This window comes from Lissotriton vulgaris, chromosome 3_1 (assembly GCF_964263255.1).
Source record: "Lissotriton vulgaris chromosome 3_1, aLisVul1.2, whole genome shotgun sequence".
Lineage (NCBI taxonomy): Eukaryota > Metazoa > Chordata > Amphibia > Caudata > Salamandridae > Lissotriton > Lissotriton vulgaris.
In genome coordinates this window covers 318,593,346-318,612,575 of record NC_141689.1, presented here as the reverse complement: position 1 = coordinate 318,612,575, position 19,230 = coordinate 318,593,346, and the positions used below count along the sequence as shown (strand labels likewise).

The following is a 19,230-nucleotide window of genomic DNA, read 5'->3' as shown; positions in this document are numbered from 1 at the left end:
GAGTCAGATATCCGATGTCCTTGATACTACCCCTTAGGTCATGGCTCACTAAGAAATAATCAATCCTCAACCTATGCCTGTATTTGTTATTGTAAAAGGAAACACTTAACTGAGCACCCGACCTTTCCCTTCAAACGTTGCACAATCCCGAAGTACCATCATTGTTTGCAGATACACCCGCGATTTAGACATTTTCTCTACTACTTGGGGATTTGTCAAGTAAAGGATCTAACACTATATTAAAATCCCCAGCCAGGATGATTGGCTTTGGAAATTCGAGCAAGTTTGAGAAGATAGAATTCAAGGCAGAAGGGTCATCTTGATTCAGACCGTAATAACCAACCACTGTTATGACAAAACCCTGACTAGTCAAACTAGCAATAACCCACATACCACCCGGGTTTACCATTGTTTTTAGAACGCATGCATTGGCTTTTTTTTAACCAGGATAACAACACCTCTAATGTTAGCACTCTGATTTCTTCCAATAAAATGTTCTACCCACTTCAATTTGCTAAAAAATTCCAGCCATCTCCACCTTTAGGAGGTGTGTTTCCTGCAAGATGATAACTTGTGCCAGAGAGTATCTCAGATATTGCAAAATATTTGCCCTCCTGCTTTTAAGTCCAGCCCATTGACATTCCAAGTTATAAGCTGTATCAAGGTCATGGCGGTTTAAGCAGCGGAGCTTTGAACATGCCGGAGTACCAATCTCGGGCCAAACAGAGCGACAATACATGAACTGACCTAAAAGGTGAACTCTGCTGGAGAACCCTACCCCATTTACCTGGACTACTAGTCCAGCTTTTGCCTGCTGGGGCAACCTACACTGATCCTTCATTACACAAGATAAAGAGTACTGAAACAAGAGTGGAGGCCCTGAAGAGAGAACACTCCATTACTAATCACCTAAAAAGTGTGCTAAAGAAGAAATGTCTCCCTTGTCTTAAACCAAAATATATTTGGAGGAATAGTATATTGAGCATTACATTACACATGTATTTTATTCTCCCCCATTTTTTTTGATTTCCCCTTTTCCTCCTCCCCAAACTCTAACTAACGTGAGAGAAACTGATATATGTGAGAATCTCTTAAAAGGACTTCCCTCAGCTATTTAGTGGTGGTGGTTCTACCTAAACTTTCAAGAAGCTCCTCTGTCTCCTGCACTGTCTTAAGATTGTACATCTTGTTGTTATCCATGACTTTCAGAAGAGCAGGGAATTTCAGCTGAGCGACCGCACTCAATCTCTTGAAGTCGTCAATCCTTTTACCGGCTCCCATTGTCTATCCAGGGTTGTTCGCGCCAAATCCGAGCAGATTTCATAAGCAAAATCTCTGGATTTCAAAGACCTTTGCTTTAGGGCACAATTGAGGATCTTCTCTTTTAAAGAGAACGTAAGGAAGTTTATAAGAATTTTCCTCACTTTTGTCTGATTGGGGTGTTTCCGGTAAGGGTCGCTGTGGATCCTCTGTATGTCTTTCTTCAAGTACTCAACCGATTCCTCAATCTGGATAGACTCTTTTATGAGAGTGGCAATATAGGACTTAATATCCTCCCCTTCACTCCCCTCTGGGACATTTCAGAGGCGCAAGTTGTTCCTCCATGAGTTGTTTTCTAACATCTCGAGCCTGCCTCGAAGCAATATTTCTTCTCTCTTAAGGAGTGTAATTTCTGTCCTAGCGACTCCTAGGTCTTCTTTAATTTCTCCAACAGAGTTTTCCAAAACCTCTGTCCTGGAGTTCAGCGCTGCGGTGTGGGTGTGTAAGCACTGAAGTGCATTTACGGTGTTCTGGGTGGATTAGCACTGTTAACTGTGGCTGCATACTTTAAAAGATAACTGGTAGAGAATAAGAGTTACTCTTTTTTGCGGTCTTCAAACTGTGCCTACTGCGGTCTCGTGCAGAATTTGATGATGTCTGGTGGCTCGAGCATGGTCAGTGACGCCTGCCTATTCTCTGTACCGGCAATTGAAGGCTTGCTCACGTACGTGGATGTGCATGTGGTCGGCCATCTTTGATTGGGCTTTTGCTAGCTGTTACGCACATTGATCAAGCTTATTTGTCAGGGGAGAGTTTTGCAATGCACGTTGTTGATCTTAGCTTGCGGTGGCAATCACACATTGTTCCTTACATGAGTCTCACAACTTCTTCATACTTGAGTGGTTTGGAAGATCGGTGACACACACACCTTGTTTTTCAATGTGTGTCACAATTTCCTCATAATTGAGTCATTGGAAGGATCAGTGAAACGCGCACCTTTTTTTCTTTACGCATGTCACAATCTTCTCATTGTTTTTGAATTGTTGGAGGAATTGGTGATCCACACACCTAATAATTTATACTCATCGTTGCCTTTCAGGAAGTGGTGACTGGGCACGCAGTATATGTGTTGGGCTCGCAATGAAAGTCAATTTGTTTCAGGACTTTGACCAGGTTGGTTCTTCCATTTTGAGAAGTTGTTGTTCTTTTTCTTGTTTTTGTCTCCTCACTGTTGCCACGACCTCCAATATCTCCCAGCCAACAGCATTTCTATCAAAGAAGGGAGAGCCTTGGAAGCAATGGAGGAAGTTATTTGACTCCTACCTGGTTGCTATAGATAAAGAACGGTTCTCCATATCTAGGAAGCACGCTATATTGTTGTATAACATTGTTCTAGAAGAAAGAAACATTTATGAGGACCTAGAGGAAATACCAGTGGGATGTGGAGATGGAGACCCTAGTGTTGCGTGTTTATCTAGAGACATAACAACATTACATCAGCCTCTAGCACATGTTATTGCAATGCATTTATATGTGATGATTTATCTCGCCCTTCTTCTGTCAGAGATACTTCATGTGTAATTCTTTTTGCATAATCGTTCATTGATTTCATATGCAATAATTTTTGAATGATTTCTATGCTTCAAAAACGTACAGTACCTAAAATTTCACGTATGACAAATACGCCTATTTCGAATGCATATATGTATTTTGGGGTGGGCAATGTTACACATGCATCCTATTGCTCTAGTTTTAGTAATTTGATGGACATGAATACGTGGAGTGGGTGTTGCGTGTTTATCTAGGCTCCTGATCGATACTGTGACCTTATGCCCCTATTCGGCTATAAATCCATTTATTCCCTATATTGGCATAACCGTTCAAGTGCGATTTTCAGAAAAGTCATCTCTGGCCTCACACGAACAGAGCCACATTCCAGCATAGCTCTCTGCCACTTCTTTTGCGACCAATTAGTGCAATGACAGGGCAGGAGTCACTATCTGAGATTCCTAGATTCCTAGATTAACACTCCGAGTTCTTCAACAAGATAAAAACTCAGCAAACCTGGAAATCCCCGCTTGCTGTGTTTTGATTAGTAATGGAACTCTAATGAGCAACTGATAACTATCAATTCCTAGTGACATCTTTAATTGACGTCTTATGTCCAGCAAACTTGCGTCAAACCCGGCACCTGTCAGGTATAAATATTACCAACGTTGCCTTAAGCAATAGCCTGTTGTTAGCTGTCTGCAAGACCCCGTATTGGTGAAGCTAGCACCCTGTCGCTGCAGACTGCTGTCCCCTTGGTGGTGAAGCGACTGATACCATTATCGCTGATAAAGCGCGAACGATGGTGCAGTACGCTTAGGAGCTGAACAGCCGTCCCTCTGCGAAGACATCCAGCAGATTCCAGCTGCCCGCGGACGCTGTCCCCCGCCTCCTCCTCCTCGACGCGCTGAGAAGAGAGCCGCTGCCTTTCTCCTGCAGAGAAATCCAGCTCCAGCGTTTCTGGTCTGCCCTCGCGGGTGACTGGGATATCCTGAAGGAAATACCAGACTTCCATCATTCTATTCAGAGGTATGGTGTTGACTAAACCCTTAGATGAGAATTCCTGAATCAAACCTTGGCAAAACCAACTTAACTTAAAGCTACTTACTTACTCCCCTTCCACGTGTTAGGCTTAGGTCAGGCACACTGGGGTAGGCTTAGTTAGAAGCACCAGTTGAGTATTTTAGCCTAATGTATATATGGCTGTATATATGTTTTATTACTTTTAAACCATTGTATGGCTAAGAAACCATATCAATGCTTTTACAGTTCTATTTCGCAATCCTTATCTTACTGTACGTACTTTTTATAATAACAAGTCTTGCAATTGTGGCAATACATTTCTCTTGTACGAGAAGAAAGACTGTTCAATAAATGTTAACCCTTTATTGACAAACGCCCGTCTCTCCATTCTCTACATCTCGTGAAAGTAATCTGCACTAAACTGACTGAGTGAAATACCTGTCTATTGTTTCACACGACCCTAGAGATTGACTCTTGATCTGAGGAGCAAAGTTGTCATGTTGCACGGTTGTTGGAAAGCTGAATCCCTTCTTGTCTGTGCCAAGGAAGCTGATCACTTCCTATGCAGAGAAGAAAGTTTCCAGTGACCTCTGAGCTAGTTGGTAACACACCCAATTAAGTTTAGCATAGTCAGTGGAGGCCTGGAATATCCGCAGTTCCACGTCGATACTACTGTTTATGTTATTCCAATGCGCAGGGCCTAGTGGGAAACTAGGAACTACACTACATGGCGCCCAAACGTTTGGTAAGGCGATAAACTAACGCAAGACGTTAGAGTAACTCAGTCGTGCATATTTCACACAGACCCCTTTCTCCCGTAAATACTCCAATAGACGTCTGGAGTGGGTGAAAGGTTAAAATCCGCCCGACCTTAGTAGGAAGAGATTCCTATGTAAAGCTCTGGTTTATTCAACGTTGAAGGATACAGTGTTCCAAAATATTGTGCACCTAATCTTTGTCTCCTTGGAGACCTACTCTGCAAACCTTGCATTTTAACAAATGTCGGTAGAAAATAACGGAACCACTGGGGCCGCAGTAAATGCAACTCAGCAGGATTCCGACGATATGGTACGGGGTGCAATAATCATCCCGGCACACTTAAGAAAATCTATAACATTAAAACTTATAGAAAACGGACTGACACCACAAGGTGGTACAGTAATTTTCGTGATAGAGGCTCACGAGTATCGGCAGACAGAGGTATTCTATTCATGGATAAACTTTCCAGCGGTAAACGCTATAACAAAAGAGTTTCACTATTACAAAATAGAGAAACCTCCGGAAGAGTACGCTCCTTTCGAGGAGATTGAAATTCCACTTAAATTTCAAGAGCACCTGCTCTGGTTTAATGGCGCCCTAAAACATACTGATCATCTAACTAGGCTCGGTCCACTAGGTAGACCAGGAGCAACGTGGCCGGTTCTAGCCAGCTACACACCACATCCTGACATTGTAAAAATGTCTAGAGAAGAGCTGTTAGTACAGCTAAAAACACTAATAAAAATACATAGGCAATTAGTCCAATATGTTATGCGGACTGCAACAGTCCAGCCAGCTGTTAATGTACCACAGCTGACCCCTCATCAGGGGAACACTAATAAAATCACACCACAGAACATACAGTCATGTCTTGGTAAAACACCCGTAAAACGGGAACAAATTCCTTTCTGGTTAGCACAGAAAATCACTCAAATAGAGGCAGTATTTCCTGATACTACCCCTATAGAGAAACACAGAATCTTGACCATCTGCCTTCCTATGGGAATCGCACCACACATAGAGGAATGCGACACTTGGGGTACAGTCTTTGCTTCCATTTACACGAAAACACACGGTGTTCCGTCTATGGCGGTAATACCAGAAGTGCTAAAACAGATTCAAAATGAATTCGGTCCAGAGCCCGCTTTAAATCTAGGTATGAAATTACTGAAGGACTTCAAGCAGGTCTCGGCTATATTATTAGCCAACATAAAAGGAGAAGCAGCATCTGTGGCGATTCGCCAGAAGTTGAGGGAAACAGATATAAAAGATCCTGTTGAGCTTGCAAAAATCATAGAAAAATGCTATGAAGAATTAGGTAGAGACAGCTTGGGTGGGAAACCAGTAAAGCCCCAACTGCTCGAAAATCCAGAAAAATTATTTATTAAAAATAATTTAAACACTCCTAAAAAGAACTGGGAGGGAAATAAACAATCCACTCCCAAGGAAAAAGTTTTCCAGACCAGAGGAAGGTCTCCTCGACGGAGGGAAAGAACTCCGACTCGAGAACGCCAGTCTCCCCAGAGGGAGCCCTCTGAGAAAATATATAACCTTAGAAATAGGGATAATCTGAAAAAACCTGATAGATATCAAAGTATTGATACACGTCCCTCTCGATCTTTTCCACAGAATTCGGAAAGAAGAGGACGGTCAGACCCAGGAGAGCACACCAAGTCCAAAGACAAGGAACCTGCTCAGAGTAAAAAATCTCAATTTCAGAAAAAGAAGGTAGCCAGTATTAGAGTAATCAACCATGCCGAGAATACTGAGGACACAGTTGAAAAACGGGGAGTGGGCATTGACAATGTTGGACAGTGCAGCAGAAATCAGTATAGCGCGCAAGATCTTGATGAGTCATCTGGAGACAGTGGACACGAATGAATACATTCAGGTTGAAACTGCCGACACCAGGCTTAGCGAGCCCCATAAAATATACGAAATAACATTGCGTATAGAGGGTGATAAGACTAGGAAAATTAAGGGTCTATTTTGGGATAAGCTCTCAAAAGGCTATGATATTCTGTTAGCTGAAAAAGATTGGCCCCCAGAGTTTGTCAGGGAGTGCCCTCGTGGCGAAGAAGTGATTATGCCTGCCTTCTCGAATCACATTCCGATTCATAAAAAATATACATATGCAAGGAAATGGGCAGTAGCCCAGGCACCTGCATTATATAAAAATCATGTAGGATGGGATGAGGATTCACCTCCTCACAAAATCCAATTGAAAAGTGAACCAACTGCCCAACGGCAGTATCCCATAAAGCAAGAAGCTAAAAAACAGGTCAGGGAGATCTTAGATCAACTTGAATACCAGGGGGTGATTGAAACATGCACCTCTCAAATGAACAATCCTTTGTTTCCTGTCTCCAAGCCAGACAATTCATATCGTCTAGTTTTGGACTACAGACACCTTAATACATGTTGTAAAACTTTTGCAGTACAAAACTCGCATAGTGCAGCCCTAATGAATAACATAGTTAGGAAAAAATACAAAACGACATTAGACATATCTAATGGGTTCTTTTGTCAAAACATTGCACCGGAAAGCAGATATTTGACCGCTTTCTCCGCATTTGGGTCGCAGAAAAAATTCTGTCGACTCCCACAGGGGTTCAAGAACAGCCCAGGACTATTCTCAGCTAGGGTAACAGAGTTACTACAAATCTATGATGATGAGGCATTATCTTACGTAGATGATATCTATCTCACAGACGATGACTTGGATACTCACTTGAAAAGGGTGAACACCATTATACTTGGGTTCGCAGCAGAGGGTTACAAATTCAACTTTAAAAAGTCCCGGATTGCCCATCTGACAGTACTATTTTTAGGGTACGAATTATCAAGTGAAGGAAAAAGCCTAGCGGACAACTTCTTAGAGAAGTGCGCTGTACTCCAAGCTCCAAAAACGCTGAAGAATTTACAATCCATTCTAGGTTTTCTGAATTTCGGAAGAACTTACATCCTAAATTACGCAGAGAGGGTTAGGACTCTCTACGAACTAATTAAACCCGATTTTAAACAAATCAATTGGACTCAAAAACACACAGAAATTTTGAGATCACTGCAAACAGACATGTTAGCAAAAACTAAATTAGATACACGTGACAACACGATCGATCTTGTAATCCGAGTCATCCCAGGAAGATGCGGATTCACATACCTAACCTCTAATGAGGGAGAAAAGGTACCAATTTCAATTAAATCACACTTGTACACACAAGCAGAAAAAACATTCAGTCACACAGAAAGAACTGTGAAAGCAGTGCAAATCGCATTAGCAAATGAACGAGAACTAGCACAGGGCAAACGGATTAATATCCTTACAGCGGAATCCGCCTTCGAAGCGCTATTCAGCCCAGTAAACCTGCCTACAGTGTCACTGGATCCGAAATGGATACAGTGCATAGATTCTCTAGGAGCGGAAGACGTGAAATACTATTTCGCCCCGCAATTTGAAGAACTGAATGATTTAGAATATGAAGAAGAATATCCTCTGCCAATCGAAATTCTGCCTCTCCCACAATACGCCTGTATAATCTATACAGATAGCTTAATACAGCATTTCAACGTAGAGAGAAAATCCTACGATGCAGCATGTGCGATCATTAAAGGTCGTTGGCTGTGCGGTAAATTCAGACCGAAAGTAACAAAAACTGAATCTGTAAGAAACTGTTCGGTTCAGAGAACTGAAATCAGATCTTTAAAGATGGCGCTCGAAAATGCAGAACGTGAATTCCCGACACTTATCGTGTGCGATTCTCATTTTTGCGTCAACTCTTACAATAACAAACTGCAGAGTTGGATTGAAAACGACTACAAAGATGACACAGGTGCCACAATAAAGCATAAAATGCTCTGGAAACAAGTAGCTCTTTTACACAAAGAACTACGAAAGACTCACGTGATTCACGCACAGTCTTCAACGTGATGGCGTTCACGTTGCAGGGAATTCATTGGCTAATACAGCCACAGCGGAAGCAACTAAACCGGCTTCCGTAGCCACAAAAAAGCGTACAGAAAAATACATAGACGGGGAAACCATGCTGGCAGTAAAAACGACCGTAAAAGGCGACTGTGCAGCACTACCCGTAAACTATCCACTCAATTATGCATACATAATCGATGCAAACTCCGTTCCTTTTGCTTGAATCCCTGGAGTGGGGGACAGAGTAATTCCAAACATGAACAGGAGAATATTTTTAATAGCAGACGCACACATGGGATTGGGTCTGAGACACCAAACAATCAGGGACTCTCTGACTGAATTACAATCAGTATACTGGTGGCCGGGAATGAGTGTAGAACACCAAATATATGCAAACAACTGTGAAAACTGCAATAGGGATCGCAGTAGTGAACAATGCTACCGGCTACCGATCAGAAACAGCGTAACGCTGCCTGCACCCCAACCTGCGTCCTATTAATCAGTTAAGGCTAAACACACTTAAAAAATGAGGCCTCCAGCGCTCGGCTGACGCTAGAACGGTTATAAAAGATTTGCGAGTCTTTATCGGCACGTACGCAATTACCACGTTCCATTCTGATCAGGGTCCTGCTTTCAGCTCTCGAGCTTATAAGGAGGCCATGGCTAGCATGGGAATTGGGTTGCGGTATTCTTGTCCGTCGCACCCCGAAGGGAACAGTGTGGTAGAAAGAAAAAACCGGGACATAAAGCAATCTATAACAGCGAAGGTATTAGGTTCAGGCGCTGGGTGGGTCAAACATTTAATAAGTGTCCAAACTAGTCTTAATAACATGCCAAGAAATTCTCTAAAAGGTTTCAGCCCATACGAACTATTGTTCGGAATTAGAATGCGTATTCAGGACCTCGATAGTCAGATGTCAGTGGTACAAGAAGAAACAACGCACTTTGATATAAAGGATCGTTTGGCTGTTTTACAGGAACTGAACGAAACAAGAAAATCCTTAAGCAACATAAAGTTAAAGCAACAGCCAAGTACCACTGACGAGGCACCACCAGCAACAGCCCCAGCAAGGCCTGTCTGGATTCCAAAGATTGGGGATCTAGTCAGAGAAAAGATCGCGGTTAAGAAGGAATTTGGGCCTTCTTACAGAAAAGCAGTACCTGTCTTGGCAGTCACCGGAACAAGATCAGTTGTGCTACCGCCCCTTGCTGGTAAAAAGGAGAACAGAGTCGTGTCCATCGATCTGGTAAAACCACAACATGTGGCCTATAATCAACAGTAGGCCCAGTGGACTCCCAAGAAACAACAGAATACCCAAACTTGCAACAATCCAAGAGGTTCAAACTGAAAGACTAATCACATTCGATCAGCCTGCAGTGCACAATGAAGGACTATGCAATAATGCCATGGAACTCATGCCTCTTGAGACACAGATTGAAACAGTTCGTCAAGAAACAACACCAGTCTACACTAATGTGGCATCAGAAAGTGCTACCGAGAGACAGATTGAAAGAACAATCCCATCAATTGACAGAACTGCCTCTGGTTATTTCATCAACTTCGACAACTTCTCTGAAGATCAAAACGACCCCGAAGTGATGCCAGAAACAAAAAAGACTTTTAAAGAAAAAGCAACGGAACTCTTTCATCAATTGAAGAAAATCTACCTTGTTTCCCCTTGGCTAGAGTTCTGGTTCGGTCTAGGTGTATTTTTCCTCCTGCTTTGGCTCATCATGGTACTGTGTTTGGGGAAATTCATTGAGGGAAAATATATTACAATGGACACAGCAAGTCAGAACATCAACCTAGTCCTGAAACCACACAGATCATCCCACGTGAAGAAAAGAGAACTGTCAACAGTAAATGTCACAGCAATTCCAATACCTGGTGGGGTAGTATGGGAGAAAACAGACTATGAGATATATGGTCCGGTCGAAATCCTGAAGTATCCTCATCAACTGAAGGTTTCCTTAAGTGACTTTGTAAAACCGAGTACATTCTCTGATGATTGGGACTTTAACAGTATTAATGACATGATGTCTGATTTAGTAATGTCAGCTAGATTCACAGATCATGATTATTTACAAGGTTCATCTAGTTATGAGCAGTTATTCTGTTACACACACTATGGTGATCACTACTTGCATAAATCTGCACAGCCTAGAAATGTTTTTATGTATAATCAATGGGAACATTGTGCTACACCACCTAAAAGCAGTTCTAAAGCATTCTTTGAGAAATTCAAATACTTCTCAGGGTTCAACACCAGTAATGCAGAAACTTTTTATTACAAACTGTTAGATAAAACAGGAATGAAAACAATGCTGACAAATTCTAAATTGATATATTCAGAAGCATTTTATGACAAAATGATGACATTTGGTTTTGATTATAGGAAAAATAATATTGAAACGAAAACAATTTGGGGTACAAAAGATTGGCAGGTGCAAGGCATTGAAGCACTATTTAGAACCTGCATGATACCAAAACAAATGTTATTTTTAAATGACACAATACACCAAACATCTTGTCTTGGCCTAGCTAAGATCAAAGACCTTAAAACACCGTCTATACCAAAGCCAATACCTGAGAATGCAACTGCAGATATTGAGTTAGACGTATCACAAATTTTACATTTGAACAGAACACATCCTGATTGGAAAAAGTGGTTAATCTGGCCTACTGACACAAACAGCTGTCAAGATAGATTCCTGAATAAAACACAGGGGTTAAAAATGACCAGATTAGACTCGAGATACTCCCAGAGACAACATCCAGGGATTATAACAACATACAGTGTAGGGAAACTCTGCCTTGAATGGCTAACAACATCCACACTGGCTGAAATTAAGCAACACTTGTCTTTACTAAAAGATGGTGCTGATTTGCGCGATTTCATTCTTGGACCACGCAAACAGCGTCAAAAGCGTTTCATAGCGACCAGTATCTATGCTGCTTACAACGAGGCTTGGAAAGTCAAACAAATTGAAACTGCTGAAAAAATACGAGAAATTGATCGTATTAATTTGGAGAAATCACTTTCTGTAGTAGACAATGGGTTAATGACTCTGTCTTCCAGAATATATTCGTTGGACAATATTGTATCATCTGCCTTTGATGTGATAGACAGAGACTTGCTAATGTTACAACATGGCCAGTCGCAATTGCGCTCTATTATAGAATTAGGCTGGACGCTGCAAAATCTTCGTTCAGGCTATGTGCCTTGGCGTTTAATCAACACAACGTCATTATTTTCCATTTTTAACCTTACTGATAAACAGATCAGTTTGGCACAGAAAGGAGCAGACTATACAATCCTGAGCATCGAAAAACTCGAGAGATTACCATTGACAATGTCAGAGAGTCCTGTCATTGAATGGATCATACACGGAATTATCACCATTCCGATAACAACTTTCCGATTTAAAAAGTGCCTTGAGTACATACCTGCTGGCCAGTATGAACAATTGGGTAAAGGATATGTAAAATCTGAATGGAAATTACCATACACACATTCTTGCTATAGTGACAGCGACAAAAATGTATTTCTTAGTGGTGAGAACTGTAAACATTCACTAAGCGGTATACTTTTGTGTCAGGGTATTAATTTACACGGAGCATGTGATGGAAATTCTAACAACCTTTCATGCCACCAGCTAGTCACACCTGCAACTCAGATAGAGCCCTTCTTTATGCAACTCGCAAACGGGAGTTACATTCTTAGAACGGATCACAGATGCTGTGGCCTCGTGCCAGGGAAAAGTTATCTAGTAAAAGTAACATCCATGGTCAAATGCTGTATGCAAGCATTGTTTCCAAGTGGGCCTGCAGACACAGTGACTCCCATCTGGCCTCGTCTGAATCTCTATTCTATACGAATTGATACATTAAGCAAAATGAAATCTGTACTTTTACAGACAACAGTGCCTATAACGTCATCAAAAGAGACGTATGATCTTCTAGTTGCAAGGACAGCTACTGAAGTTCATGACCTTTTATCAACAAATTGCCCCGTGCATTTCGTAGAAATGTTGAGCCAACTCCTTAACATGTCTAGTGCCACAAGCATCCCAGGCATATTTAAAACAGTCTTTACGGGACTTCTTACACCCTTCCAGGCAATTTTGGGAATCGTTCCTAATTTTGTACACTCTGTTTTTGGCGGCATACCATTATTTTTGGGACTCGTCGCAGGGATTTTATTTTTGACCCTCCTGCTTCGTTATGGCAAGCCGAAACTCAGACATAGCTCCCATGGGAATGGAAGAGACAATCCTAGCAATGCGCTACCGGGACAGGATAACTAACGTCCTTGGATTGGCTAGGCTGAGAGATCTAAACATGACCTGGTTCCTTTCATTCAGACCTATATGGCAGAACTGTATCTTACCGGTACTAAGATGTATGCTATGCGGAGATGAATGCGTGTTGGACATCTGTCTTTCACTTCCATCAGCAGTACCAACGGACGTCGATACTTTGCTCAGTACAATAACGGCTCATGCATTGTGTTGTCCCCAGCGGCTACCAATCCTGATGACAGCATTCGTTGAGACTCCTGTACTAGGACTAGGTGGTAACAGTGGAGCAAGTGACAAAAGCAATATCACCCAGGTACGGCCTTCTGTGAGCATTGCTGAACCCGACTATGATGACAGCAATCATTCTCACACCTGCCAAGTTACAGCACTATCAAATTTGGTTGAACTGTCACCTGATTTTGTAGACCAATTCTTTGAGAGCCTGTCTGATACGATGTTCTCACCAGTACAGAAACAATAACTTTTGAGAAGCTTTCCGACTCACAGCGTTCCCATGAACTCTGAATTCTGCCTTCAGTTTTGATCAACAAAAACTGCAGAAAGTGTTGGAACTCTATTTCCCCGTTCAAGCATTAATTCTTTTTGAATTGGATATTTTTAATATTGACCTTTTTTTTGGCACGAACAATTCTTTGCTTAACGTAAAAACTATTCTTAGAGAACAGAAGCTTCAAAACTTCTATTTCTAAACACATCTAGAGACATAACAACATTACATCAGCCTCTAGCACATGTTATTGCAATGCATTTATATGTGATGATTTATCTCGCCCTTCTTCTGTCAGAGATACTTCATGTGTAATTCTTTTTGCATAATCGTTCATTGATTTCATATGCAATAATTTTTGAATGATTTCTATGCTTCAAAAACGTACAGTACCTAGAATTTCACGTATGACAAATACGCCTATTTCGAATGCATATATGTATTTTGGGGTGGGCAATGTTACACATGCATCCTATTGCTCTAGTTTTAGTAATTTGATGGACATGAATACGTGGAGTGGGTGTTGCGTGTTTATCTAGGCTCCTGATCGATACTGTGACCTTATGCCCCTATTCGGCTATAAATCCATTTATTCCCTATATTGGCATAACCGTTCAAGTGCGATTTTCAGAAAAGTCATCTCTGGCCTCACACGAACAGAGCCACATTCCAGCATAGCTCTCTGCCACTTCCTTTGCGACCAATTAGTGCAATGACAGGGCAGGAGTCACTATCTGAGATTCCTAGATTAACACTCCGAGTTCTTCAACAAGATAAAAACTCAGCAAACCTGGAAATCCCCGCTTGCTGTGTTTTGATTAGTAATGGAACTCTAATGAGCAACTGATAACTATCACTTCCTAGTGACATCTTTAATTGACGTCTTATGTCCAGCAAACTTGCGTCAAACCCGGCACCTGTCAGGTATAAATATTACCAACGTTGCCTTAAGCAATAGCTCGTTGCTCGTTGCCTGTTGTTAGCTGTCTGCAAGACCCCGTGTTGGTGAAGCTAGCACCCTGTCGCTGCAGACTGCTGTCCCCTTGGTGGTGAAGCTACTGATACCATTATCGCTGCTAAAGCGCGAACGATGGTGCAGTACGCTTAGGAGCTGAACAGCCGTCCCCCTGCGAAGACATCCAGCAGATTCCAGCTGCCCGCGGACGCTGTCCCCCGCCTCCTCCTCCTCGACGCGCTGAGAAGAGAGCCGCTGCCTTTCTCCTGCAGAGAAATCCAGCTCCAGCGTTTCTGGTCTGCCCTCGCGGGTGACTGGGATATCGAGTGCCCCCTGAAGGAAATACCAGACTTCCATCATTCTATTCAGAGGTATGGTGTTGACTAAACCCTTAGATGAGAATTCCTGAAGCAAACCTTGGCAAAACCAACTTAACTTAAAGCTACTTACTTACTCCCCTTCCACGTGTTAGGCTTAGGTCAGGCACACTGGTGTAGGCTTAGTTAGAAGCACCAGTTGAGTATTTTAGCCTAATGTATATATGACTGTATATATGTTTTATTACTTTTAAACCATTGTATGGCTAAGAAACCATATCAATGCTTTTACAGTTCTATTTCGCAATCCTTATCTTACTGTACGTACTTTGTATAATAACAAGTCTTGCAATTGTGGCAATACATTTCTCTTGTACGAGAAGAAAGACTGTTCAATAAATGTTAACCCTTTATTGACAAACGCCCGTCTCTCCATTCTCTACATCTCGTGAAAGTAATCTGCACTAAACTGACTGAGTGAAATACCTGTCTATTGTTTCACACGACCCTAGAGATTGACTCTTGATCTGAGGAGCAAAGTTGTCATGTTGCACGGTTGTTGGAAAGCTGAATCCCTTCTTGTCTGTGCCAAGGAAGCTGATCACTTCCTATGCAGAGAAGAAAGTTTCCAGTGACCTCTGAGCTAGTTGGTAACACACCCAATTAAGTTTAGCATAGTCAGTGGAGGCCTGGAATATCCGCAGTTCCACGTCGATACTACTGTTTATGTTATTCCAATGCGCAGGGCCTAGTGGGAAACTAGGAACTACACTACACTAGGGATCAGTTTGAATTGCCCATAATGATGCTGGAGAATCATTTTGGTAGTAGGATTAATGTTGTTCTTGAAAGACATATGTTTTTTTAAGAGCTCAGGGGAAAACTGAGAGAGTGGGGAACTATGTAGCCTCTTTAAGTACACAATCTCATACATGTGACTTTGGGAAATTAACAGACTCATTAATAAGAGACCAGTTGGTGGGATGGAACTAATGATCGGAGGGTGCAGAAGAAATTGGTAGCTAAGGATTCAGATCTCAAGGAGGCTTTAGCCATGGTGTGGACTGTGGAGAATGCTTCGACCTGGGTTCGGGAATTGCGAGGGACACAAGTGGATGAGCACATTAGTGCAATTGATGGAGCCAGCTCGGCTGTAGGGAAGAAAAGTGAGATGACTGTAAAGGGGTCCCGGGCTAAGTCTAATTCAAAGCCTGCTCAAACTGGTACAGAGAACAAATAATTCAAATGCTGCAGGTGCTGCACATCTTTCTAATAGTCCCAAGTGTTTTATCAGAAATGCCTACTGGAAGAATAGTGGGGAAATGACCATTATGCTAGGGTGTGTAGGGGAGTAAATGTGAGTGCTGTGGACGAAAACATAGAACTTGATGGTACAGTGGGGTTAACTGTGTTGGAGGACTGTTTGATTGATGAGGGTAGTTTGATAATACCTAAGATGCTTTGGTCATTGGTGGAGTGACATTGAGTGTTTTGATGGATTGAGATCCTCCCTATCCTCCCTACCTATGGTGGAGGAGTGTCACTCCACTGCTTTCTCGCAGTGCGAGAAGCAAAAACATAAAATAGTAATAACTTTTAGTTATTACAATTTTATGCTTGCGTTGCGGGCGGGCAGGTGGGCGGGGCTGCTCTGCTCTCCGAACACGGCAGGAGTGATGTGCTCACTCCTGGGTGCACAAAGACTGTTTGGTCGGCCCTTTCGGGCCGCCCAAACCAGTCATTCGCACTTTGACTTTCTCCATGCAGGCTTCAATGCAGCCTGCATGGAGAACATGTCCACCCCATAAGCCCCTGGCTGGGCACCGTCCTGACCAATCACAATGCTGCAGCGTTGTGATTGAATTAGGGGAGGGAGCCTGGCTGCCTGCTTCCTGTTACAGCCGGAGGCACAGCAGGAGCCGAGAAGACGCGGTACCCGGCCTCAAGGTAAGTTTAGTATTCATTTTTTTATTACCCCTCCGTAAAACCCCTGCCTAGTGCGACTCACCCACTCCCACGCCCGCCCACCCACCCATCAAGTTATGCCGGCTGCGACTGCTCTATACCATGGTAAAGGAACAGCAATAGCATAAACATTATGGAGGGGAGGGCATTACGTTTATTGGTGACTTCAATCATGGAAACGTGGAGTTGGGACAGTTTTGGGCTGGAGATGGTGTTGAAAGTTGTGTGGTCCGCTATCTCTGCACTTGTGCCAATAAAATTCTAAAAAACATTTCCATGTTTAGAGCTTATTTTTATGCCACACCTCAACAGTAAATCCTCCATGTAGTAACCTCACAGTGCTAGCACATCCCCCAGTGGCCATACATCCTTCATTGGCAGATCATATAAGTGCAAAAACAGCATTCTGTATACTCTGACAAAAGTATAGCAACAAAATAGAGATACACATCAACCAGTTTTATAAGGCATGCCAAAGTACCTGCACACTCCTATGTGCAAAATCATTATTTGTTCACATAATTTCAAGAAAATGACCCAAGATTGTGTTACAGTTCTGAAAAAACACTTACTGCTACATCAAGTGAAAACTCAACACAATGTTATACCTTGTGTTCAAAGTTGCAAAATGCCATGAGGAGACTGGTTTGAGGAGATGTGTCTCACAACATTCTTCCTACACGAGCCAGTCTCCCACCGGGATGAATTCTTAGAACGTTTGTACCTGTTTCTACGGGACACAGAAAAGAATTCCACTTCGACTAGATTGTAGTATTTGTATTTGCCCAACCGGATGCAAAATACTAACCAATCAATGGTTAAATAGCATAAAACGTAGCCCGACCTCCCTAAACCATTAAACGCCTTATGCAGATTTTGGTCTGTGTTGTTGCTGGGGCCCTTATACTGCACATCTCTTTTCATCGACACATGGGCTGTAACCTTTCTGTCACCATTCAAGACCGCTCTGAAAGAGCAGCCGTCCTAATGACTTAGTAGTGGTGATATAAGTAGAGCAATCTAGTAAGAATCCGATGAGGAGTTAAAAACCAGAAATGGATGGATGCGTAAAAGAAGAAAAAGTCCAGAACTGGATATAAATGCTGTCATTTTAATGAAAAAAAGAAAAATATTTCGAGAAAGGGAAGAAGAAAGACTGTGAACCTGACAATGAGACTAAACAGTTTGTTTACATGCATGCGCTAAGCGTCAACCTCAATTTCAGTACATAGTATTAAACATTTTTTTGGGTTTTACAAATATCAATATATCAGTGGCCGCGTCTCACCGTGACTGTAATCCCTTCATTCTTGTCAAATCAAATAGTGTTTCAACATAAAGCCGTGCACAGTCCCACCATACGCCTTCACATTTACCTTTTGAGCCCGGGGTATCACTGTCACCCTCAATCTCTTTAAATTTCACGACATTAAATGTAATAGAGACAAGATGAAAAAAAGAATCTCCTGTGGAAACATTGAGGAAAACTCCAAAGCACGTTAACAATTTTGGCAGCAGATAAAAAAGGCTTGTCATCACTGAAAGTGGTTTACATTGTTGTATTGGAAGTACCTCTGAGAGTCAGGTAGCCAAAGGCCAGATTGGCAAAGGCCTGGGCGAGCCTCCAGTGTCCATCTCCGTGGATTATTCTAGTGAGAGCTAGGCATCGGATCAATTCTTTGTTTGCTTCATAGATCTAAAGATAAAGTCAGAAGAAAGTTATGAGGCATCTTCAGAAACAAATCTCACTAGGAATATAAAGGCTTGAGATGAAAAATATGTGGTCTTCAAGTAAATGTGAACTTATATACTTTCAGGAGCTGGAAAGAGGCAATGTGACCCCTCCCCTATCCCTGCTTTTAGCAAATGACATCACCAAGCCAACTCATGAGCCCACACTTGCTCTGCATGTTTTAAGGTAGCTTGGGGCCAGATGTAGGTAACCAAATACCGGTCGGTAACGGCCCACAAATACCGAATTTCGGCCGTTACCGACCGGTATTTGGATATTAAGATGTAGGGGCCCAAAAAAGACCGATTCAGTAAATACGAGTCGGTAATTTACCGAATCGGAATTTACCGAATCGGAATTTACCGATTCTGTATTTTCCATTCATTCCTATGGGCCAAAAGGCCCATTGGATTGAATGGGAAATACCGAATCTGTAAGTACTGAATCGGTAAATACCAAATGACAGATACCGAATTTTACCGAATCAGTAAAAATTACAGAATTTTTGCCTACATCCCAAATACTGATTCTAAAATACCGACTTGGTAAAATTCGGTATTTTAGAATCGGTATTTTTGGATTACCTACATCTAGCCCATGGTGTTTGGCTCCTATAGATATTCTACATAGCTCTGCACTTTACAGTCTAGCTTCCTGAGCTGCAGTTTCACTCTTCTGCTTGGGGTTTAAAACAGCTTACCTAGCTACTGATTCAAACAGGTTTGGTTTTGGCAGGAGGATTAGTGGCCATGTGAGTGGGCCTTTCACAAAGCCTCTCCTTAAATTCTACAGCCAAAGATAAGGGGATCACCTCCATTGACATAGAAGATGATCATGTGCCACGCTCACACCACTATGCACTGTGCATGGGCGCACTCATGAATGAAGGCAGAACACTTTACCCCTCTCCGGCTAAACCCAATGTAATATATG

General features: G+C 42.2%; 1 protein-coding gene across 1 annotated transcript in view; it reads right to left on the bottom strand.

The window, feature by feature from the left end:
- Nucleotides 1–19,230, bottom strand: part of TTC23L (tetratricopeptide repeat domain 23 like) — a 143,703-nt gene that overhangs the window by 91,323 nt on the left and 33,150 nt on the right. The window contains exon 4 of the mRNA XM_086962930.1: nt 18,138–18,261. Within this exon, the coding sequence (XP_086819056.1) occupies nt 18,138–18,261 (124 nt within the window). The remainder of the gene's footprint in view (nt 1–18,137; nt 18,262–19,230) is intronic.